This window comes from Musa acuminata, chromosome BXJ1-8 (genome assembly GCF_036884655.1).
Source record: "Musa acuminata AAA Group cultivar baxijiao chromosome BXJ1-8, Cavendish_Baxijiao_AAA, whole genome shotgun sequence".
Lineage (NCBI taxonomy): Eukaryota > Viridiplantae > Streptophyta > Magnoliopsida > Zingiberales > Musaceae > Musa > Musa acuminata.
In genome coordinates, this window is record NC_088334.1 from 37,928,500 (window position 1) to 37,953,982 (window position 25,483).

The window sequence follows — 25,483 nt, forward strand, 5'->3', positions numbered from 1 at the left end:
GCGTGTGAAATATCATTCATTTCTTAATTATTTATGATATTGATTTTTTTTATTATTTTAATTAAAATTTTTATTTAATAATTTCTTATTTTAAATAAATTTATATTGAAAGCTTAGGGCTATAGGGCCTAATTGGAAATCCTAGAAATTTTAATATGATTTGTGAAAGTATTAATGATAAGTTAATGGAGGAAAAAAAAGATAATAAATGTGGCACTAGAAAATAAAATAGGGCCCTTATGCTTGATATATGTTGACATCTAATATAATTTTGATGCATGCTTGCCACTTTGTATTACTAAGGCTTATCTAAATATTAGCAATTGGAGTACAAAAGTTAAATATTTTTAGTCGATCAATGTCTATGCTTGCCATCCACCTTACACTAGAGAAGAGAATAATTGAATGAGAAGAAGAAGAAGAAAACAAGTGTGCTTAGTTTGACTTGAGAAATTTGGATTAATTCAAGATGTTGGGAATTAGCTCTTTAAGGCCGGTGTTTAATCTGATCATATATAACATTTTATCTTTAATTCCCTTTTACTTCTGAGTAAGATTTTTCCCTCTTTCTAATAGCATCAACCTCAATTAAGTTATATAAACATATAATTATGGAATTATAAGAATCCTCACTTATCTATCATATTTTAACTATAATTTGAGCAAAAATATTATTAAAAATTATATTTTTAATATCTTATTTGAATAATTCAAAAGTACAAATATTTACCCAAATATTTATTTCAACTGATCATTTGAATTCTGCTAAACAAAGATAAAATGATTTCATCCATTCGTATTAAATTACTTATAAATTTCTATAGACAACTTTAATTTATATAAAATATTTTTAATTAAAAAATAAACTTTGCATACCTTTTTAACAATAGCTGGCTTGAATAATTTATATCTTAATTGACTGTCCGGATAATTACTATAACTTACCTTAGAGATTGTGGTAGAATTAATTATTCTCAATATTATTATACAATTTGATTTCAACGAAGACTCATAATTCTTAGTTACTGATTCTTATTATGATTGAATAAGTTGAATATAAGTGTATGTTAGTTTTCATATTTCTTTATAAATGTACATATATGTTTTTGTTGCTTCCCATACATTTATACTTTTTATATTTTTGGTGTATTCTAGTGTCTGTGTGATACTTTTATCCTTTTGTCAAAAATAATAAAATATATATATATATATATATATATATATATATATATATTAAGTTTGTGGAGTCATGACAAGCTTAAAACTTATATTAGATCTATTAAAAAATGAGTGGGATTATATTATGTTTTGTCCACACAACACCATCTATGTTTTTTTATTTTTTATTTATATGGTCTTGAAGAACATGCTTATGTATTGATGTATACGTTTTTTGACATGAATGAATTGAATGGAATATCAAAGATAACTGTTGAGCTCATTTTAATCTTGATTTGCTTATATGTTATTGTTTGCTTCTTTGTTAAATATGGATTTAGTAAAAAAATATATATTACTCTTGAAATTACATTTTATATCTTAACCCTTATGTCTTATGATTTATCATTCTTATTATAGAAGAATATTTTTTTTTATAATTTTGTCCAAAATCTAAGTTAGTGTATGTTTTCTTTAATGTTAAAATAAATCTTAGGAAGATTATAGATATTACATATGATGTTTTGATCTTTGGTGTAAACTTGTAGCAAATGATTAGCTTATGGACATGGTGTTTCATTGATCCAATAAGTTTATAAGTAGTTGTTAAAGAATCTTTAAGTGGCCTTTGAGTTTTATAAATTTATTGAATGATTTACAAATTATACAAGTTGTACATATATATATATACATACATATATATATATATATATACATATATATATATGTATGTATATATATACACATATATATGTATATATACATACATATATATATACATATATATATATACATATACATATATACATATACATATATACATATATACATATACATATATATACATATACATATATGTATACATATACATATATATACATATATATATATACATATATATACATATATATACATATATATATATATGTATATATATATATGTATATATGTATATATATATATGTATATATGTATATATATATATGTATATATATGTATATGTATATATATATATATATAATCGGCACAACTCTTACAAGTTTTAAACCCATTAGAAACCCCTCGCCGTCAGCAGTGCGCGCAATTCGTCAGATCTGCACCGGTGCGAGCCCCGGTGTTCTTCTCCGCTGATTTAGGGCTTCTCGATTCCTCCCTCCTCGCTTCTTCCGAACAACCGGGGCAGTTGCTCTCTTGCGAGGAACCATGTACGGAGGCGGTGTGTCCGTTCATTCCTTTTTCTCCCAAAACCCTAGCCCAATTGATCTGCCGCGACGGAGTGCCCCTTGTGAACTCATCGGCTCGCTGTTTGTATTTTCACTTGTAGATGAAGTGTCGGCGATAGTTCTCGACTTGGGCTCCTACACATGCAAGGCTGGGTACGCGGGAGAAGATGCCCCTAAGGCTGTTTTTCCCTCTGTAAGTGCGTTCATTGGCGCGTTGATTCGTTTGTCCTTGCAGTCTACACATAATTTCTGTTTGACATTTTGACTACTTGCTCCAAAATGGCATGAGAACCCGAAACTGTTATGAGTTACCAGATGCAGTCATCCTGCTACCGTAGACTCTTGAGACACTTGAAGTAACCTCTTGATGGCGAACTGTGTCTTGCATTTGAATGTAGCTGAAAAGTCATTCTCAACAATTTCGGTAGATTAGTAATGAGACAGAACTTAAGAAAGATATAGAAACGGATAGAAGTGGTATATGGTGGCTTCTGAATAACAGCATGTGAAGCTTTTTGTAAGGTTAATGGTGGTGAGAGTAGACCCTTACAACTCAAATTAGTCTGGTCTCTGATTCATCGCTTCAGCTGGTGCTATTCTGGATAAATGGCTCATAATCTGTCTCATGTACTTATCTATTATGTATTGTTGTTCCTTAGAGGATAGAGCTGTGACTGCACTGGATATCTAGCCATAATTTGCACTATGTTCTTGAGTTCGATGCAGTGCTCAAGAAATATGTGGACAATCACAAGATATGCTGTAAATTTCCCACAATTGTTTTTCTTAGTACTGTAATTTTTTAATATGTTACAGTTGCTCATTGCATTTTATTTTTCTGGTGCAAGTTTTATTGTTATATATGGGTTGTTTTTTTAAGGTTGTGGGGTCAATTTATCAAGCGGGAGCCACTGATGAGGTTAAACATGAGAAGGACTCTGATTCAATGTATGATTCTGAAAATGCTGACAAGATAAAGACAAGGAAATTGTATGTAGGCACTCAAGCCTTAGGCTATAGGCGTGATCACATGGAGGTCAGGCTACCAGAAGGCTTATGGTACTATCGAATGAGATTTTATCCCTATATCTTGATTCTTGTGCCATCTTTGTTTTTGATGTAGGTTATATCCCCCATAAAGGATGGAGTTGTTGTTGACTGGGACATTGTTGACAACATATGGAATCATGCTTTCAGGTGAGACTGCTATCGGTGAAGATTTTGTAAATTATTTATAATAACAATTAGCTTGAAGGAAGGATATCTCCATTGACCCATCATGTTCTTTATATGTTGTCTTGCTTTGTGACCGAAGTTAGCTATGGTATACTTTGCTTTGCCTCTCATATTATGTTCCCATGCGTTTTTATATGGATCGTGCTTCTAAGTTTGCAGTAAAGAAGATCTTTGATCTACAATCAACTAGGCTTCTTTTTCTCTTTCCACTTGCCCTTACAAGGATTTCTAGGCAACTTGTTACAGGTTTAGGTAGGTCAATTCTTGCCATGAAATATTCTAAATCTTTTAAGCATCACAACCTGATTGCTATGACCAACAGCATGTTTTGGGAGCACAATATTTGCTTCTTATTACTTTTGTACTTGCTTTCATTTGATTTGTTATGATCACAGAAATACCATTAAATATGTTTTGGGAGGAGGCATGGAACCTGAGACCCTATTTTCTAGCATATCTTACCCATGATACAGAATTTGCTCTGTATATGGTGAAATAAAATGTTTCTAAGACATTCCTTATGTGACAGAGTATGTTTATACTTGGAAGTATTTTTAATGAAGTAGGTGTCAGCTGAAATTATACTAAACGTGCAAACTGGTTATATTTAGTAAAGTTAACTGTTTGTGCTATATGTTTTTCTTTCCGTGAGCACAATATTTTATCATTTTTGACAATTAATAACATGGTTAGTGTGATATCCTTTGCAGGGAACGCCTTCTAATTGATCCAAAAGAGCATCCCATGCTACTTGCAGAACCATCTTTTAACACTCCCCAACAAAGAGAAAAGTAATTTGCTTTATCCATTCCTATGCCAAATGCCACTAGAAGTAATCTAGGCATATATGCTTTCAACGCTGTAGGATTTGTACTGTATAGTCTTTTGTTTTGGCAGCCACAATGGATAACATCATAATTTTACATGATCTCTATCATATTGGAATATGATGTATACTTACAATTATTTAGCTTACTTGGTGGACTAAAGATGCATGTATGTAAAAAACAAGTCAACTCAAATTTAGCTTTTGAGTGTTGTTTCTTTGTTGTGTTTATATTTCTCTACTCTTGCTTTTTTATTCCTTCTGCCATTTCTGTGCTTATATTTTTATCTTTTTTTTATCATTCTGTTATTTTATTTTAGCTTTTTTTTCTTGCTGCATTTCTGTTTTTGCTATTACATTACTACAGTAATCTTCCTTCTTCCAAGATGTGAACCTCATCTTCATATTCTTCATGTTCATGAGTTCTGCAGTGAACAAAATAGCTTTTGTAATCATATTCTAATTACTTGTCATCCTTAATGCACCTTTGTTCAATGAGGTGCTTGCTTGCTTTGCACCTAGGCTTCAGGAAATATTACTGCCTTATTGTGCCTCAAGCTGTTGAATTACTTTGGTTCTAATGTTTGACATGTTTTTTTATTGTACTTTTTCTAACTCATACTATTTGACTTGCAGAGCAGCTGAGCTTATGTTTGAGAGTTACAAAGTCCCTGCTTTATTTTTAGCTAAAAATGCTGTATGATTTTGTCTCTCCTATACTCACAATCAGTGTCTTCCACATGTGTTTTTTCCTTCATTCTCTTCAGTTGCACATCTGGATAGAAATTCAATTGTTACTTCTGATGATTTGGTCAAAATTTCTAGGTCCTTACATCTTTTGCTTCTGGTCGGGCTACATCTTTGGTAGTTGACAGGTAGGACCTAATGTTTAAATTTATTTGTTATACTTTTTTTGTCTTCCAGTTTGTATGTGGCAGTTCTATTGATGAATATATTTGATGTGGTTATATGTTTGGTGTCAACCTCATTTTCACCTAAGTAACTTGATTTTACTTGCTGGCATCATTCATATAAGTTCTTATCGTGCCTTCTATGAAGCTCTTTATCAAAATCACCCTATGTGCTATTAGACAGGTTTTGCTGGCGATTGGGGCATTTTGGCTTCTGAGTTGTGGTAAATAAGTTGAGGGCATTTAAAATATATTATGGTGTTTTTGCATGCACAAATGAAACTTTTTTTTAGCAACTTTGGATTATTTAGATTCAGTGAATAATGATACTTATGTTTCTTTATCAAGTGAATATTTGTTCATGCTCCTTATTTTGTAGAAATAGTACTCTGGTAAAAATACTGGTGGTGTATCAGTAATTCAGTTGAAAACTTCTTTACCTTTACGAACCGCCTCCAACTAAATAGATCAAGCCTAAAGCATGATGAAGTAAACTAAGAACATTGACATGCAAAGTTCTTGTATTTGAGTGTATCAGATAGTAAAGCTATATGGTTTGTCTTTATACCTTAGTAGTCAGTATAAGAAGACAACTAAAGATACTGATCTGTAACTGGTAATTTCTATCTTGCATAATTCCATGAAAAGGTATCCAAGACCTTGGTGTAATGATAGATATTCAATGCCTAAATTTCTGCCTAGTAAGTTCTATGATATCTATGAGCAGGCAACATCACTGTAGGTCTTACTCTGGTAATAATAGCCCTTGATTATTAGCTTAAATAGTTTTGCCTGATCAGGTAATTTTAAAAGATTATTCATTTGGTTTTCGGATTCATCTAAGTGGCAAGTTAGGTTTAAGTTAAATGTTGACATGAATGATTGTAAAATTTCACAAGGTCACATTCTTATGTCCCACAAATTGATCAGCAGTTGATGAGAAAAATCATTATGTAGTGTCATCATCCAATTCTGTATTTTCTGTTACTGAAGTTCCTTGTACAATTGTGATACTCTGATGCTGCATTCTATATATTCTTGTAATTTTGTAGTTGGCTTTTGTTATTTTTCTTAAAAGGTTTGTAGTATTAAATTCGATGATGAGAATTTTCTTGTTTCCCATATTATGTTTCTTCCATGATCTCTTACTGATATATCCTGATGATCTTAGAAAGCCTAGACATTCAGTGCCTTATATTAGCTATTTAGTAATGGTTCTGTTTTTCCCTTTGCTCAGCGGGGGTGGGTCCACAACCATAGCAGCAGTACATGATGGCTATGTGCTCCAGAAGGTAATTATCTGTTTGTGAAAGCTTTAATCATTTAAGCGTATACTGTCCTGATAGTATGGTTACCTGCCATCTCATTTTGGCATCCTGAAAGTGATGAAGTTATCTTTCTTGAACTTAAAATACTAAAATTCTCTTGACTGTTTGACTTCCTTTAGATTTTGAGATGTCTTTGACTGGCATAGGTATTCTACCTGTCAAATCTTCAGTTTCTAAATTTATTAGCATAGTACTTGTCTTTTTCTGCCTTATTCTATCTTTATCAGTTCATAATCTAAAATATACTCTCTGGCTTCTTCCTAAACACTTCAAGTTGATATATCTGTAAAATACCTTGTCTGCTGCTTCTCAAATTATCAATTCTGCATTTTTTAATTATGAGAATGTGACTTATGTAGGATTGTTTTAGCTGCTGTGTTTTGAGTTCTTAGTGCTCACTCTCCAATTCTGTCATGATCATACGGATGCATGACTAGGTACTAATTCTAATTTATTAACATAAAAGGATTTTGGTGTCCCTTGCTTTTCTTGTGCTGCTAAGGTTGTTTGTGGTGCCACACATTGGCAGCATTTGCCAAGGCACAATCTAGCACTGCTCTAGCATGGTTTGGTGTTAGAGCATTTAATGGGGAAAACCACGAATTACAGGTTTACCCTTACTTTTGAACTTTTGAATTTAAACTTACGATTTTATCCTCATTTTTTATTGTTTCTTTTAAAAATTATAAAAATGCCCTTGATTTTTTATCATTTTGCCTTGGGAGTAATGCCCTATGTTACTCCCTCAACCATGCACACGTGATGCATGTGTGTTGATTGCAGTGGGCGATTCAGCTTGTTGTTGTCACATGGCGCACTCATAGGCTGCCAAATGACAGCCCTTGATTCGTTGGAAAACCTATAAATAGTCTTCTTTCCACAGCTTTTCAAAAAACTCAACTCCATTGCTTTCCAATCTTTCTTTCAAGCTACATCTCATATTTTTTCTGTTTGTTTTTGCTTGTTCTGTTGGTGCTGCAGCATCCTCTTGATTCTCCATGACGTGCACATAGAAGAATCTACATTTCGATTGTATCTTGGGTGGTCTTATTGACAAGCGCCAACATAAGGTGATGGGAATATGCTTAGGACCAAGGTTCGCTATATCGTATCGTATCGGCGTTTCGGTCCGGGCTCGATACGGTATGGTACCGGTGTACCGGGCGGTACATCAAGGCATACCGAGTGGTACACCCTGGTGTACCGAACAATTTTTTATTTTTATTTTTTCATACTGTAGCAGTGCTACAGTATAGCACTGTAGCACTATAGCGGTACTGGGCGGTCCGCGTACCGGTAACCTGTTGGACCGGTACGTACCGCCCGATACGGGCGATATGCTTCGGTATGGCAGACCTTGCTTAGGACAACGACCACATGCCTTCAGGTTTTATTTTCTCACTTCTATTTCATTTCATAACATTTTACCTGTTTTTGTTCTAATTGGAGGTTAGAAATTATTATTCCCATTCTAACAATCTAAGCATATTCCTTTTCTATTTGTTTAAACATATGCTTGGATTGTTAGAACAAGAATAATAATTTTTAACCTTCTATTGGAACAAAAACATGTCAAATATTATTAAACGAAATAGAAGTTAGAAAATAAAACCTAGTGGCACGTAGTCATTGTTTCTAAGTGTACACTCCGTTGTGTGCTGTCACTTGTTGAGAAAATAAAACCTAGTGGCACGTAGACCAGCGGAACGCGGACCACCCGGTACCAGTGCACTGTATCACTGTAGCAGTATTGTAGTGCATTATAACAGTACAGTGCACTGTTGCAGTGCACAGTTACAGTAGCAGTACAGTGTACAGTACACTATAGCAATGTACTGTAGCAGTGCGACAGTGCTCGGTGCACTTAGGTGTACCGCTCGGTACACCGTACCGTACCGGTACCGAGTCTAGGTCGAAATACCGGTATGGTACGGTATTGCGAACTTTGTTTGATAGTAATGGAGCTGAGTTTGAAAAGCTACGAAAAGAGGGTTCTTTATAGGTTTTCTAGCCAATTAGGGATTGCAATGTGGTAGCTTACCAGTGCGCCATGTGGCAGCAATGGGTTGAAATGCTCACCACAGAAAATGCACATGCATCATGTGTGGGTGAGAGAGTAACATATGGGTTTTACTCCTAAGGTAAAATGGTAAAAAGGCAAGGACATTTCGTAATTTTAAAAGAAATGATAAAAATGAAGGTAAAATCATAAATTTAAAACAATAAAAAGCAAGGGTAAACTTATAATTTATGGTTTTTCCCATTAAATGCTCTAACAAGCATAAATTATTTTAAAATAAATAAATAATAAAATGAAGAACAAAATGAAGATTGTTGTGGATGTTTCTACTATGCAGTCAATGAGGTCTTTTCAAAGATGACTCATTTAATGAATTGAGCATCCATTTGAAGGAAATAAAGTGAATCAGGTTTTGAACTGCATTCCTTCTATCTAAACTTCAATTAACTCACGCAATGTGAAATACATCCTCGCGTATTAATGCGATAATGATCATGCACAAGTTTCTTATTTGTTAATAAGAGAATCTGAGGATTGCTTAGATCCTTAACCGTGATCGTCTATGAATCCTCTTATATAGGAGAGTCCTACCAAGGATGTTTGTAGAACCACATCTCACGAAAAATACTGTCTCGATTTTCTTTCAGAGTCATACCTCCTATACTTCTACACAAGAGCACTAATCACCATAGGGATGGAGTTAGAGATAAACTTTATCTATTTGCTTCGAAGTGCTAACCAATGTGCTCTTTAGCCAATCAATCAACTTGCTATTGCCACTTTGAACCTTACTCAAGGGATCTTCTATTACAGAGGTTGAGTTCCCACCACTAGAATTCTCATTCTAGGTTAAAACCCATTCCCCTCGATGACATCAGGACCTTAGTCCTATTTAGGTCTTTAGGAAGGCAGTCAAGTATATTATTATCAGTTTTAACATGAAAAATAAAGATAACGGAGTGAGAATTTAGCCATCTAATTGACTTTTGTTTGATCTTTATATGTGTACCCATCTTAATGTTTATGAGTTTCTTTTTACAAGAATATATTGTAGCTCTGTAGTCACATTGAATGAAAATAAGAGGAATAGGGCTAGAGATCATTGGAAGAGAGAAAAAAAATCAGATTTTTAAATCATACGGCTTTAATTCAAGTAGTGTTATGTGCCATAAAATTAGCTTCCATGGTGTTCCTGGCAATTATGGTCTGTTTGGAAGATTGTCAAGATATAACACTGCCACCAAGAGTAAAATTATATCTAGATATAGATTTGCTATCTAAAGAATCAAAAATCCATTTAGCGTCATTATAGCTTCCAAAAACAGACGGATACATGCAACGTTAAGTCCATAATCAAAAGTACCCTTAAGGTATCTAAAAACTCGCTTAAGGGCATTTCAATGAGCTAAACTAGGGTTATGAGAATATCTATTGAGTCTGAAGATAACATAAGAGATATTAGGTTTGTTTCTATTTGATAAGTAAAGAAGTGATCCAATGATATGAGAATATCTTTCTTGATCTACAGGATACCAATATTTTTAACTAAATTAGTATATAGTTATAGTTGAATAGTCAGTATATCCAATTTTTTCAAGATTTGTTAAGTATAATGCAATTGATCTAAAAGTATAGATTCAAAAGATTTAAAGAATTTTCATTCATAGAATAACATCTGTCTCCCCTAGATTCTTCATATCAAAATGATCAGATAAGAAAGATTTGATCTCAATGATCATATCTAGATTAGAAGCATGAATCAATATATCATCAACATAAATGCAAAATAGAATGAATTTATTTCCTATCTTTTTACAATAAAGACTATTATCATATTATTAATTTGGAATCAAAAGAATAGAATCACATAATAAAAAATTTCATGTTATTGCTTAGGTGCTTGCCTGAGTCCATATAAGGAACGGATCAGCTTGCACACTCTCTTCTTGTCCGAGCATGATAAAGCCTTCATGTTGATCCATATAAATTTCTTCTTCTAGATCTCAATGAAGAAAAGCAGAAGGTGGTCTTCACTTCCATTTAATAAACCAGGAGTTTAATAGATAAAACATAAAAGTAAAAGTAAGTAGGACTCGAATGGTAGAAATTTGTGCTATAGGCATGTATGTGTCACAATAATCAATGTCAGCCTTTTGCCCCAAACCTTGAGCTACAAGCCGAGTCTTCTATTTTTCAATTGTGAAGATCCACTTGCACCTTAGGGGTAAATCAGTGAGATTCCAAGTATGGTTACTAATAATAAATTATATTTCGCTATTTACCGTCTCCTTTCAGGAAGGAGCATCTGAAAAGAAAATGGTCTCTTGGAATGAATTGGGTGTATCATCAATCATATAGGTGACAAAAGCATCATCAAAATTCCTTCCAATCCTTGCTCTTTTGCTTTTTTTGGGTTCAGAATAAAGGGTAGGTTCTAAAATTATTGAAATAGGAGAAGAAGAAGAATCACATAAGATACATGTAGCAATCTAGATTTAAAAGGAAATATATTATCAAAAAATGATAGATTTCTAAATTCAATCAAGATGTCATTTGAGATTTCAGAAATTCTAGAGTTCACTACAAGGAATTTATAGGTGTTGGTGTCTAGTGAATATTCTACAATGACAACATTTTTAGGGCCTGTCTTTTTCCTTTACTCAGAGATATTGACTTTGGCTATACATCCCTACATTTAGAAGTAATTTAGTCTTGATTTGTGTCTTTTCAAAGTTCATAAGGAGCTGTCTCTTTATCTTTTTGAGGAATTCAGTTAAGTATATGACATGTAGATAAGATGGCCTCCCTGTACAAGTTTTGGGGTATTATTGAACTAAGGATCAATGCATTAACCATATCTAAAAGGATTTCATTCTTTCTTTCAGCTACACTATTATACTTAGGTAAGGAAGGAGCAATCACTTTATGAATTATGCCATGATCTTCACAGAACTTATCAAATTCATTTGAAGTGTACTCACCTCCCTTATCGGATCTTAAGATTTTAAATCTTTTATCAAGTTGATTTTCAGCCTCAGCCTTATAGATCTTGAATTTATTAAGAACATCATTTTAGACTTTAAAAGGTAAGCGTAGCAGAATTTAAAGAAGTCGTCAATTAAGGCCCTGCCTTTTGCCTTGGATTTTTTACCGTTTTACCTTAGGAGTAATTTTCATACATTACTCCCTCACCCGTGCACACGTGATGCATATGCATTGATTTAGTGGGTGTTTCAGCCATTGCTGCCATGTTGTGGACTCATGGCAGCCCATATTCTTTCAAGATACGTTTCCTATTCTTTTGTTTGTTTTTGCTTATTTTGCTTAGGGTTCGTCTTACTGGGCTATACCACTCGGTACGGGTGGTACGTACCGGTCCGATAGGGGATCGGTATGCAGACCGCCCTCTACCGGGCGATACCCTTTACATGATCCCGTGTTGGGCGATACGAGGTCTGTATCGATTGCTAACGGTCGGATTTCGACCATTACTGATTAAGGGCTCAAATTGCCCTATTTCAAACGATCAATTTGATCGTTTGAACCATAGAAAAATGGTTTTTAAACCCTTTCCTTCGCCACAGCCGCCCACCCAGCGTGCAAAGGAAAAGAAAGGCAAAGGGGAAGGTAGTAGCAACATCCGCACCGTTGGAAAGAATCAAGTCGGGCGATGAGACACTTTATCAATCACATTCAACAACCCACTCGATCTAAAGATATGGCAACGACGTGGATAGCAGTTCCTCCACTGATGATGGTGACGACACTGACGAGTCGATGGTCCTGCCTACACAATGGTCCGATGAGCAATGTTTTACATATGCCATCCAAGATTCAGATCATCAAGCTCGTTAAGGTATTAGTCAAGTTTATACACGAAAGTGGAATAGGAAGGGGAAGACATGGGATGATTTTAAGCAAATGCGACAGAGCCTATACGATGTAGACATAGAGTGAAGCTCATTGTATTCACAGCCTTGTATTCTGGAGAATCTTATGGCCAATGATAGTATGGTGATTGTTGGTCATATTTCAACAAGCAGCAGTACGATCTTATGATGCAGAGTAACATATTAGTGGTGAAAGTATAAGTTCTGATATTCTCCATGCTCCGCACCAATACATACCACAATTGTCCTTGCCTTAGGAGTCGCCTCGAACATATGGTTCACGATGATCGGACTACGACCATCACTACATTGATGCACCAATAACATACGGTATATCAATATATTATGTTGTGGGATCATTTTCAGGATTTAGTTTGACAATCATATCAAATTGATAATTTGATATACATGTACATAGGATCGAGGTCCCCGATCCATCGCCCGTGGAGTCTCGTCGTTCTTTTTGGTAGTAGAATCAGGTATATCCATCAATTGATCAATTGATTACTTGATTCATTTGAATCTTAAAATTTAAGTTATTTAAAAAATAATCTAATAATTCAAATAATCTCTTTGTAGGTAATTCAATATTAATGGAAGGAAGGTCTGGAATGTATCACAAAGTTACTTCGCAAGCCCGAAAAATATGTGTCACTATCTTTCCTAATTTAGATTATTTTTGCTAAAATTATACTAAATTTATATTTATTTTTAACTTAAAAACCCTAATCCAATTTTTTTCTATTTTAAAAAAATTTTGGAGTTATTTTCAATAATTTTATCGTACCGTTGGTATGCTTAGGTATATCGACATATGGTACATCGGTACATACTGTGTCGACGGTTAGTTGGTACATCGATATGGACCGGTAAGGTGAACCTTGGTTCTGCTGGTGCCAAAGCATCCTCTTGATTCTCCACAACATGTGTGCAGGAGAATCTATATCTCAGTTATATCTTGGGCGATTTTCTTGAGGGGGGAGAGACGGTGACATCTACGGATTTTATTTTCAAACTTCTATTATTTTGTTTCATAACATTTTACCTGTTTTTGTTCTAATTGGAGGTTAAAAATTATTATTCCTGTTCTAACATATGGACTATCTTATTCTGCAATTAATTGTGGAGATTGTTTTGCAAAGAATTATGACATTATAAGTTTCTTACTAGCTTTAATCTTTACTGTTATTCTGTTTTTGTTTAGTAGCTCATAATTTTTGACATCAATTACTATTAGAAGGAAACAAATACAGTTTTCTGCCTTTCTCAGTGTGTTTGTCAGTGTGTTCATGCCTTATTCTTCAAATCACTTGGTTGAGAATAAGTTTAACTTGGTACAGATGTCCTTTTAGAAGTATTGTGTAAAAGATCTTTCACGTTGAACAAGGGCTCTTTGTGCTCTAACTCGTTCTATGCTAAGCAGGCTGTTTCAACTTCCCCCATTGGAGGTGAATTTCTGACTGACTGCATGATGAAAAGCTTGGAAAGCAAGGGAGTCATGGTAAGTTTGAATGTACATGATCTTAAATATCCTATGCCGAACTTTTAAAGCCTGATTTCTGATCATCTTCTTGTTTCAGATAAAACCTAGATATTCATTTAAACGGAAAGAAATACGCCCAGGTGAATTTCAGGTAGTTCACTGTTGATATCCTGCCACAGTAGTGGGCCTTAAAATTATTTATTTGGTTAACTATTCTGTAACCTTTGTTGTTTGTTTTAGTTTTCTTCATTGTTATTTGCTACACCTGTGAGCATATCCATTTGGCTTCTGAGAATTTGAAGACTGGACCAAGCTGAATGCACCGTTGGTCAGCTTTAGAATTTTGGATCAAATTAAGCATAATCTTAGCCAAGACAGATTGCTTTCTCTTTTTTGCATATTTTTTATACATTTACTATTTATAGTTTCTACTTGGGAATCCTTTACGGGGTCCTATTTTTAAGTTGTATTTTTTTCTGAGTCCTACTTGAGTATATGTTGGGTTGGAAGAGTCCAGTAGCACAAACGATCAGTTTTAGAATTCTAGATCTCTCTTTGGACAATTTTTTGAAATGTTGAGTTTACTATTTTTGAAGGAGTTGCATCTTTTTTATCACTAAACTTTTGTTCTCAAACATCACTATAACATTAGTTATATTTTTCCGTTAGATTCTATTGAAACTTCCACTGATACATATATTTCATTGTCAAATAGAGTCCTGAAATAAGCATTATTTTCCATAGAAATCAACTTCTGCTCGTCCTACTTTGCTGAGGCATTCATTTAATGAACTATGTAATAACGGTTCAATATTTGTTACTGAGGTTGTGTATTTGTCATGTCTCCATTGTCATATGTATAGGAGATCGGCTTTTCTTTAGGACTGCATTTGATGATGTTAAGATATAATTATGTCTCTTAGTTGGGTCTCAAGTTTTGTGATATGGAGATTGTAGTTTCTCCGGGTAGTTGATCCTAAAGTTTTGCCACCCAGATTTTTGGCCCAAATGCCATGGACTAAATGATGATGAAAGATCCCTTCTGAGTTAGTACAAATATACTTCTTGTATATTAGTTGGAGTGACAACATGCTCTTTCAGATTTTACTATGAGGGATCTTGGCAATTGTCATGAATACTTCATGAAGATTTATTTAAGCTGCACTCCATCTTTTTCCTATTGGGTAGTACTGTTTAGAAAAGGTTGACACTAATATATAATCCTCGTTAAGTTTGTGTCCGTGGCAATATCTATCTTGTGGACCTGAAGTGATTCTTAGTTTTCACGAAAGCTGATAAGCTTGGCTTGGATTTAAGTATGAATAAGATACAACTGAATTGTTTAGTTACACCTCTTTGGATTTTATAGGTTTGACAGTTTGGGATGTGCTTTTGCTCCAGGACAGGTAGCAAGTTTGGTGTATGAACTCAGGAGAGAGACTCCATGAGAGAACGATAGAGGGAAGAACAAAAAATAGTAGAGTGAAAAAACCTTCCATAAATATCCTCAAACCAACAAAGAAGAACATGTCTATGATTTTAAATGAACTACTTAAGACAAGTTCACTTTAAAAGTACCTTACTTTCTCTTTGGTTTATTGATATTTACTCAAGTTTAAGGTGATCCCTACTGCATTCTATTTTATTATATTGTATACATTAGGTTGATTATAAATTTAAGAAAATGAAGATTTTTCAAATGCATTATTTTTACAACACCAAATTTTTTTTTTCGTTACAGAGTATGTTTTGCAATAGTTAAGTAGTTATTACATATTATATATACTTTTTGAATCATATATATTTATTGAGAATATTATAATTAGTAACTGCTTTGATATGTTTATATAGCATGCAAGACATGCTATTATCTCAATCATGTAAACCGACATGTAATAAGAACTTTATGGTTTGTTATATTTTGTGCTTATGCCATGTTTGTGGTTGAACATATTTTCATGGTTTTACTAAAAATAAAAAATTTCCCATGCTCTCATGCAATTCTGACAATGGATTAGTACTGTTGCAGCATTCTGCATCTTGTTTATATTTGTTGGATACCTGATCAGTAAACATGGTAAAGGAAGTTGATTATTTTGTTTCTTGATTTCATGTGAACAGACCGTTGACCTTGATATTCCAAATACGACTGAAAGTTACAAGTTGTACTCCCAGGTACATGTTCAGTTTGTTTCTTTGTTTTGTTGCTGTACATATTCAACTTTCTTGAATCCACATATTGTTGCTAATGTTGCTGATTGACAGCGAGCTATTGCTAGTGACATTAAGGAATCCGTTTGCCGAGTACCTGACACTGCTTTTGAAGGTAAATTCAATTTGGATCATGAGTGAATCCTGTATTCTTCTGTCAGAGTATCATGTTTTGATACTTGCACAAGATACATAGCAACTGCGAGTCTATTGTGCATATGTAAATGATGCTAGAAACATAAAATTTGAAACTATCATTTTGCACTTTGGCATAGAACTTGCATGTTTTGTGGTTTAAGGAGCTTCTGGTGATTCTTCTTTGGAAACCTATTTACAAAATATAAAACTGTTGTTTTGTGGTTTTTCGTGCCAGTAGTCAGTATGATTTTTCATTGACAACTGTAAAAATATTTCATATCTTTGTTGGCATCATAGTCACTAAGACATCCATTCAACAGTTGTGTGCTTCTTGCTTACTCTAATATTCTTTTGTTGTCATTCTCTTCTTGTTGCTTTTCTGTATCTCTTTTGCATTTGTGCATTGAGGATGGAAGTTTGTTTTGTTGGGAGTGGTTCTGGTTAGGTGTTGCACTACATAGTTTGATTTTCCTGAAGAACTTCAAAACACAGTTTGTTTTGTGAATGTGAATATGAAAGTTGCTGACACTGGTTATTTTGCAGAAAGTGGTTATGCAAATGTTCCTATGACTCCTTATGAGCTTCCTGATGGGCAGTAAGTTGAATACTTATTTCTCTCTTGCTCAGGTTAAAAGTTCAAATGGACAACCACTTGAATATTATTGTCAGAACTCTTTTAACCTCTAATTTATGCTTGTGACTTTTATTTTTCTTATTTCATTTAATGCAAGTTAGCATGCATTAGTACTGACAAGTATCTGCACTGCTCTAAATTTTGGTCTCCAGAACTATAGAGATTGGGGCAGATAGATTCAAGATTCCTGATGTCTTGTTTAATCCGTCGCTAGTGCAGGTAAAGGACAAATATTTTGACAAATTTTGATATGCTTTTGCAATACAAAATATACTTCTCGGGACAATGATCATGCTATGAACTATTACAAAACATTTCCTTCTCTTGGCCTTTGTTATAGGAGTCTTCTTGCAATAACTGCTGCAAATGGGTCTGAAGATCTTCATTGACTATGGGCCCAACTCATAAATGAGGCCCAATTAGATCTGAGGGCTGGTGATTAGGATCTCTATCACCAAATTCCTTGATTAGAACCTCATTAAACCTATACAAATAGATTAATCACCAAAAACTTATCGGTGAATGTGATATCATTTATTTGTATCATAGTTAACTCTTCATGATTAACGTTATCTCTATCAAGTCATTACCATTGATTCTCGATTGTAAGAAAAGGGTCATGCGGTCTATTGACTCCAGATAATTGGGACCTTACAGCATTATTATTGCCATTAACAGTGTTTTCTTGTTTATGAAATTTAGCTTACTGGTAGGAAAAATCCATGTAGTTGACCCCAAGTATCTAGAACCTTAGTCTATGTTGTTATTTACTAGGTAGTAGTGATTTAAAAAGCGTTAGGCGCTAAGATCCAAAAACGCCCGAGACGCTAAAATATAAAATATAATTAATAAATATAATTATTTAAATAAAAATATGCTATTAAATTAAGAAAATCTAAGGTGCAAAATCATAATATTACATTAACAAAAAGTCTCAAAATTTAAAACAATAAAATTTTACATCAAAGTCATTCATCATAATCAATATTATCATCATTTTCACACAAATCATCTTCATTGAATTCGTCCTCTTCCTCTTATCCTTTTTCTTCATCAAAATATGTTTCATTCTCTATGTCTTCAACAATAGCATGAGCCGAGCTTGATGTTTTTGCACTCATTTTTCTCTTTGTCATCTGTCTTGTATATATTTGTAATTCTTTAGCACCTGAAGCTCTTGCTACATATCCCCATGTCAATTTATCATCTTCAAATACAAGCTCGTTTTCGACATTTTGCAAGTTGACACTCATTTATCCCACTAACCACTTATTTAAAACATCAATATCTTGTAATGAGATTAGATCAATTCTATTTCGCAAATCATAACGAGCCTTTAAAGTTTGATTATACTTTACGTAAACAAGATTATGTAATCGTTAATGTTCCAACCGATTTCTTTTGTTTGAGTGAATTTATCATGTCATATAATTTAAAAATATATTAATACATCTATCTAAATAAATAAATTAATTGAAATAAAAATATTTAGTGATCCTTACATGCTCAAAGACGTTCCAGTTTCGATTACAACCCGAAGCATTACATGTCAAACGAAATACTTTGATAGCAAATTGCTCTAAGTTCGAGATGAAATTTCTTAATAGACTTCATTCAACTGCAAAATTTATGTTATTATTAGTAATAACATAATAACATACTATAGATGAAATTAATTATATCAAATTATTAATACTTGGAGACGTAGTTGTCCTGGATCGAACTGCCATTGGAATTCCAAAAAGACCTTCGACATTTTTATATAGAGATAATTCACGAATAATCTTGACTTGCACCTCAAGGCTTGAAACTAATCTTGTAATGCACTGATATAATCCATCCAAAACTTCTGCATCAAACCCAACAAATTTAATCTTATAAAATAATTCAGGGTTTAAATAATATCCTGCTGCATGTAAGGGACGATGAAGTTGACAATTTCATCTTTCGTCAATGATTGTAAAAATTCTCATATTTTTCTTCATTTTTATTAAAAGACTTTTTAATTGTCTCCTTTGTCCTATCCATAGCCTCATAAATATATCCCACTACAGACTTATTTTTATTATCCACCAACCGAAGGACTCAAATATAAGGGTTCATTACCTTTAATATATAAACTACATGATTTCAAAAGGATGACACTAAGATAATATCAGTAGTCCTCTTGCCTTTTGCTTCTTTTGCTCATTTGCTTGTCATCCATTTCTCGTAAACATGTTTCTCAGATTATGTTTTTGACGATGCACGCTCTGTATGTCAAGAATGAAGTAGCAAATCGGGTAACACCATATCTCACTAATTCTTTATTGCCTGTGAATTCTCTCATCATATCCGAAGCCCCAATATGATTATAAAAAAATTCAACAACAAAAATTACCGTTTCTAAAGTTTTCTTGATGTTTCAGATTTTTTTAATATCTTCCAACATTAAATCAATACAATGTGCCGCACATTGAGAGCAAATATAAGTGTTGTCTTTTTGTTTCAATTAATTTACTTGAGACAAAGGATAACAAAAATAATAAGACTTAATAGTTTAACACATTTAATTGAAGATAAAATAATTAAAAAAATAAAAAAATTTCAAAAAATGAATATTACCAGCTAATACATATTTGCTTCCATTGTCGGTTATGTGATTTGAACGACATTTTGTTCTTCAATTTCTTCCACGAACTTGTCAAGTAAATCATATATTTTGTCTCCAGGTTTACAAAAGATGAAACATCTATTGACTTCACAAACATAGTCCCTAAATAATAGTTAATCATAAAATTAATTATACTCCTGCGTCTCCTGTCAGTCAAAGCATTTAACATAATAGAGCAACTATGTGTTGCCCATGATTCTTTATGACCTTTTAGTAAGTCATTTATATAATTCAACTCTTTTTGCAACAATATAACTCATATCTCATAATAACTTTGAGGTTTTAATCTCGCACCATATCTTCCAGTAACTTCAATCATTTCCTTACAACTGTCTAAATAAGTTGTACTAAGGGGAAGACCGGCCTTATAGAAGAAGCGAGCGATGTGCTGAATCGTTCTTTCTCTTATTTTATTTATCACAAGTATCACTTATATTTGTTTGTCTAAAATTTGAGTCTCCTGTTTGCCCTTGTTGCTTCTGTGATCCATGAAACATATATAGATCCATCGGTCCTTTTTTTACCCTTCTTAGTACTAATAACTTCTTTTCCTTTTTTGTCGTATACTTTTTTCTTACTTGGGTTAATACTCATAGAATAATCTTCTTCTTCATCCCTGAGATGTTCAACATTATCTTCTAGTAAATTCCCGTAAGATTCATTCTTTTGCATCTTCTTTTTATTCATATAACTCAACAATTCTTTCTTTTACCTCAGGTGAATACTTTTTGTAAGCTGCTGCTTTTTTGAAATTTCCTACTAGATGTTATTTTACATTAAAAATATCACTTTTAGTAGTCTTTTTGCAGAATATGCAAGTCACTGCATTAGGATCTTTCGGATCCTTTAGATAATTATACTTTAATGCAGGATCTTTTTCTGATGTCATTGGAGAATCTATTGAGTTGCTCTGTACACTTGTCATTATCCTTAAACCTAACAATAATTTTAAATAAATAAAAATTAATAGTATTAAAATCAAAATAATATATTATTAATCTAATAAATAAAAATACTGTTACTAATATACAGTTAGTAGTATACTGTTAACAGTATACTATCGAAGTGAGAAGAGTGTGAGTAAGAGGAAGACCAAGGTTGTTGACTGAGAGCAGCGGGAGCGGGGGCGGCGAGCGGTGGCAGTGGTAGCAATAGCGATAGCGGCAGCTGAGAGAGGCAACGATAACGAAGAAGAAATCTCGACGGCAGAATCACGAGTAGGGTTAGGGTTGGGGAAGTCTCGAGAGGGATGCTGGGAGGCTGATATTAGTGCTTTAGTTGGTTCGATTGGAGCAACTAAAGCACCTGAGATTGAACCAGACCTAAAACGTTGGTTCGGTCGCCTGGTTTAACCCGGGCGCTTGCTTAAAGCACCCGACACCTGGGCTGGGGTAAGCACCCAAGTGGCACCTCTTTGAAGCGTGCTGCCTAGAAATTAAGCAAGGCGCTCGGGCCTCACCTCGCCTCGCTCGAGCGCCTATTGAAATCGCTGCTAGGCAGTGTTGACTTTTCTGGTGTAGTTGCACCCTAGTGTTGTGTTTCTTTTTCATGGTTTGTGGGTGCACGGACAGCTTGAATGACTTTTCATATTATACAACAACAATATAGCCATAAAGGATCAACTATTTGGAGTTGGCTACATGGTTCTGTTGCTGTCATTTGACATTTGAGTGATTGACTTTTCTTATTATATGAGAAAATTATTCCTGTAAGCTTAAGACAATTAATGGATACATTTGTTTTTTCTTTCGGTCAATACATGTGTTAGACAATTCCTGGAATGGAAAGCTTTGCTGGTTCCGCTTCTGTTAGTGGGCTTCCACAAATGGTGAATCATTCTTCTCAGCATGCTTAGCTTGACTTTTGTCATAAAGTGTATACATTTTGTAATTTTTTTTCATTCTTGTCATTTAGGTTATCGAGAGCATAAACAGATGTGATGCAGACATTAAAAGGGAACTATTCAGCAGTATACTGGTATACCTAACTGTTATTTTTGAAGCATTAGTTGACTCTAACCAGTCCTGATATGGTTTGACATTCTAGTTCCTGCATTTTGAGATCCTAATTTATTTCCCTGTGGACTTCTCTTAGTCCTTGGGATGTTTGCAAATTTTGTTTGATGTTTGTGTTGTAATTAGTGCAAATCATCTTTGTAGTAGTATCTCAATTGCCTTTTTGGTTAAATCCAGCAATCCTGAAACTTTTTCGGCCATCTCAAATGCCTTATGAATAATGAAAAGGATTAATTGAAAATCCTTATAGAAAAGGAAATTCATTTCTGACTAAAATAATTTTACTTAAAGATGACTTAATCTTAAGCATGATACTAATTGTGACTCGTGATTTTCAGAATAAATGAAAGAAAACAAAACAAAAAACAGGTTCCTCGTTTTTACAAGCATAAATTTGGAGCAGTATTTGACCCTTTAAGTTAACATTCAAACTTGGGCAACGAGAAGTGATTTGTAGAACAAGGTTTCTTTTCTCGTCAAGTCTAATATTGTATATGATGTTTCTATCCTAATAGAAACTTACTTTTTACAAGCTGGACTCCAATTAATATTTTATCTAATGGATCTCCTAAGCTAAACCTTGTTAATCTTCTTGACAGAATTATATAAATTAGATTTGTCTCATTGATCTATTCTTTGGAATGAATTATATCCTCTTTCACTCCGTCGGTTCTTTCTTTACGAGAAGATTCATGTAGGTCATTTCACATTCTCTGTGTAGCTTTTTATTATTTGTCCTAATATATCTATAAATGTTTTCCATATCAGCTTGCTGGTGGCACAGCATCAATGCTGCAGCTTAAGGAGCGACTTGAAAAGGAGTTGATGGAGGTAAAGATGGTCAGAATTCCATTTATCTTCTGAGTTCAATAACTAGCAGTATATGAGAAAGATCCATTACTACTATATCTAAAAGGTCAAAAGAATTTAAAACTGACACCTTGGATGGATTAGTGGCCTGCTGATAAATGATAGTTATCTTTCTTGTCTTATTTATGTGTTTCTGTACATAGCTTTATTTCATTCAAAAATCAAAATGATTTGGTTCTGTATGCCCTACGCTCTTTTGTCCTTGATATATTTCACTTTTGGAGCTTCTCATGTATAACACATTTTTGGGATGCCTCAAACAGAACTTAAGAGATCACATGCATTTATTGGCTAGGCCACAAGTGTTGGATGCTTACTGCCTCTGTTGTTTGCAGGAGGCTCCTCAAGCTGCACGAGTCAAGGTTTTGGCTAGTGGAAATTCAATAGAAAGGCGATTCAGGTTGAACTTTTTGAATATTTTTGGGCATTAATCCAATTGCTCCAATCTAACTGATTTGTCTTTTAAAAGCATATCTAATGTGTCTAATAATTTTAAACAGTTCAAGAAAACTTCATCTGGCTCCGTTGGGTGGTTTCTGGCCTTTGTGTTTCAGCTTGTTTCAATTGTTTAACATGCTTGGTAGATAAGCGATATATACTGTGATGTGCTTGCTAGATAGGTGACGTCCCATCTTTTTCTGAATTTCTTTTTTGGTATGTGGCTTGGACTTGACAATTTTTACGGTGTATGTGTTGGTGTGCACGCATTCATGTGTATAATTGTTAGTGCGTTTGTCTGTTCATGTGTGCGTAACTGTGGATACATTTGTTAGCGTAACCAATGTGTTTTCAGTAGAGTTTGCTGTTGAGCTTTAAAGCTTGTTTAGATCTTGTGCAAGTTCAATTTTAAGACCTATTTGAAACCATCTAATGTCCATCATGTGACATTCTATCTGACAATGATAACTTGAGACATTATTTTTCCATTTAATAATAGTTTGACTATTATGGATAAATTTATATTGTAGGTGAGCGTGCTTTATCGTATGTGCAATGTAATTTATACGTCTGCATGTTGCTTGTTGCTGTGCGTGCACATAATTTATACATCTGCATGTTGCTGCTTGATGTGCAACATATAGTTGCTGGTGTATAATAGGCCAAGAACACAATATGTGACATGCACTTTACTAACCTACTTTCTTGTTACATATAGTCAGGCTAGCATCTCAATTTGTGGTTTGTACCATAAAGAAACTCTTGAATTTCTTTTTAATTTCTATTTTTCTGTCTGCTTCAACAACATTACTATTGGTGGTTTTAATGGATTCCATTATGTATGAATCAGTGTTTGGATAGGAGGGAGCATTTTGGCATCTCTTGGATCATTTCAGCAACTGTGGTTTTCCAAAGCGGAGTATGACTATAGCTTTGCATGCATATCCGACGGTTAGCCAGTTTCAAGCATATATGCATGTTAGCTTATAACCACTCTTTGCTTGTTCATATTCTTGTGACAGATATGAGGAGCATGGAGTCTCGAATATCCAAAGAAAGTGTCCTTGAGGATGTGTTATTGGAGCTAGACGAACATAAAGTCATGCCATCTATTTACTGTAGTTTGATAGTTGATTTAATGCTTAAGGTATCAAGCTCACCATTCCTCCAATATGATAGTACAGTTTACAGCTTTTGTATGCACACAAGTGAACTTGTTGTTTTATTGATGTTTGTATTAGGCAAATACTTGGAAGAAACAGCCTGGTTATTATTATTATTATTATTATTAATGCCCATTTGGTTCATACATTGAAGTTATTATTATTATTATTTGTGTTTGGTTAAGATTGAGGTTAAATAAATTGTTCTCATGATTGAAACTTCACTTGAATCAGCAAGAATGTTACTGTTATAGTGTAATCCCTACTTTGGAAGAAACAGCTTGGTGGAGTAGTAGGTGGCCGAGTTGTAGAGAAGAGGGAGAGTAGTTTTCCACTTCATGCATTGCTTCTTTGGATCTTTTTCTTCGAACATCTACAGGTGAAGCCATCGGGATAGCATCATTCGGTTGGGGGCAAGTTTACCGGAAGTATTTCTAACTCTGGATTCTGGTGGTAGCGCAGTGAGTTGATGGGCGAGTGTTCTTCACTCTCAATTCTGCTCACCAAGGGATTATGTTGGACCGTTTTGGTGCTGGTTAGACTAACATAATCGCCTGAGTCTCTCCCACATTTAGAATTCTGAACCCTGTCGGCGAGAGTAAGGATGAGGTATTGAGAGTTATGGCACCGTTATTTTTATTTTTTATTTTTCCCTGCACCCGTCTACTACTGTGTCGGTAAGAGAGTAAACCTTAAACAGCCTAATATTTTGATCTTTGAAAATTCTTTTAAGCATGTAGTTAGTGTGTTTCAGTTCTTAGTCTAAAACACCATATCAAGCAAATATTTTTGTTTGCCAAATCAACTAGTAAGTTTTGCTAGGTCAAATGTATATCTCCAAGAAAAATTTTCCAAACCATAAATGATTTAAATAATATTTTTCTAATCGTAAATGATTGGAATTTTTATACTATTTAGGAATGAACTCTTCAAACATTTATCCGCAGTGTCGTCGGGCATGGCATGCTTTTGTTGCAAGTATTTTTGAAGTTGGTTGTGGAGATCAAACACCCTTAAAAATCAACACGGAGGTTATCCGAGTTGGCTAGCGTGAGAGCCTATAGCATCCCCAGCAGCCAAATGCAGAAGCGGGCATTTGACTCTTCCTTGAATGTCACGAGCCTATGACAGAAATATGATATTCCCATAATGTTGGCAGACACCCCAAAAACAAAAACAAAAACAAAAACAGAATCTCCTCGAACGTTTTGCATATACAAAGAGAAAAAGATGAATGGAAAGCTCCCACTGGTTTAGAAGGATATATCAGATTCCCAAGGAGTAAA

General features: G+C 34.0%; 1 protein-coding gene across 2 annotated transcripts; it reads left to right on the top strand.

Annotated features, from left to right (window-relative positions):
* Positions 1-2,212: 2,212 nt before the first annotated feature.
* On the top strand, positions 2,213-24,341 carry LOC135587781 (actin-related protein 4-like). Of its 2 annotated transcripts, XM_065079536.1 has the most exons (20): positions 2,213-2,374; positions 2,483-2,574; positions 3,262-3,417; positions 3,505-3,578; positions 4,328-4,408; positions 5,080-5,140; positions 5,269-5,318; positions 6,592-6,646; positions 14,016-14,093; positions 14,173-14,226; positions 16,197-16,250; positions 16,341-16,401; positions 16,968-17,019; positions 17,211-17,277; positions 21,480-21,539; positions 21,626-21,688; positions 22,495-22,557; positions 22,932-22,996; positions 23,885-23,953; positions 24,057-24,341. In XM_065079536.1, exons 1-20 carry the CDS (start codon positions 2,362-2,364, stop codon positions 24,100-24,102), a joined length of 1,314 nt encoding a protein of 437 aa, XP_064935608.1. In that variant the 5' UTR covers positions 2,213-2,361; the 3' UTR covers positions 24,103-24,341. The 2 variants fall into 2 exon arrangements, with proteins under 2 accessions (XP_064935608.1, XP_064935609.1); XM_065079537.1 differs by lacking the exon at positions 21,480-21,539 and having other exon boundaries at positions 2,220-2,374.
* The last annotated feature ends 1,142 nt before the right edge of the window (positions 24,342-25,483 follow it).

Coding starts and splice junctions, on each gene's coding strand:
- LOC135587781 (XM_065079536.1), top strand. Junction 3,418..3,504: donor ATAGGCGTGATCACATGGAG/GTCAGGCTACCA, acceptor TTTTTGATGTAG/GTTATATCCCCCATAAAGGA. Junction 14,094..14,172: donor TGGAAAGCAAGGGAGTCATG/GTAAGTTTGAAT, acceptor TTCTTGTTTCAG/ATAAAACCTAGATATTCATT.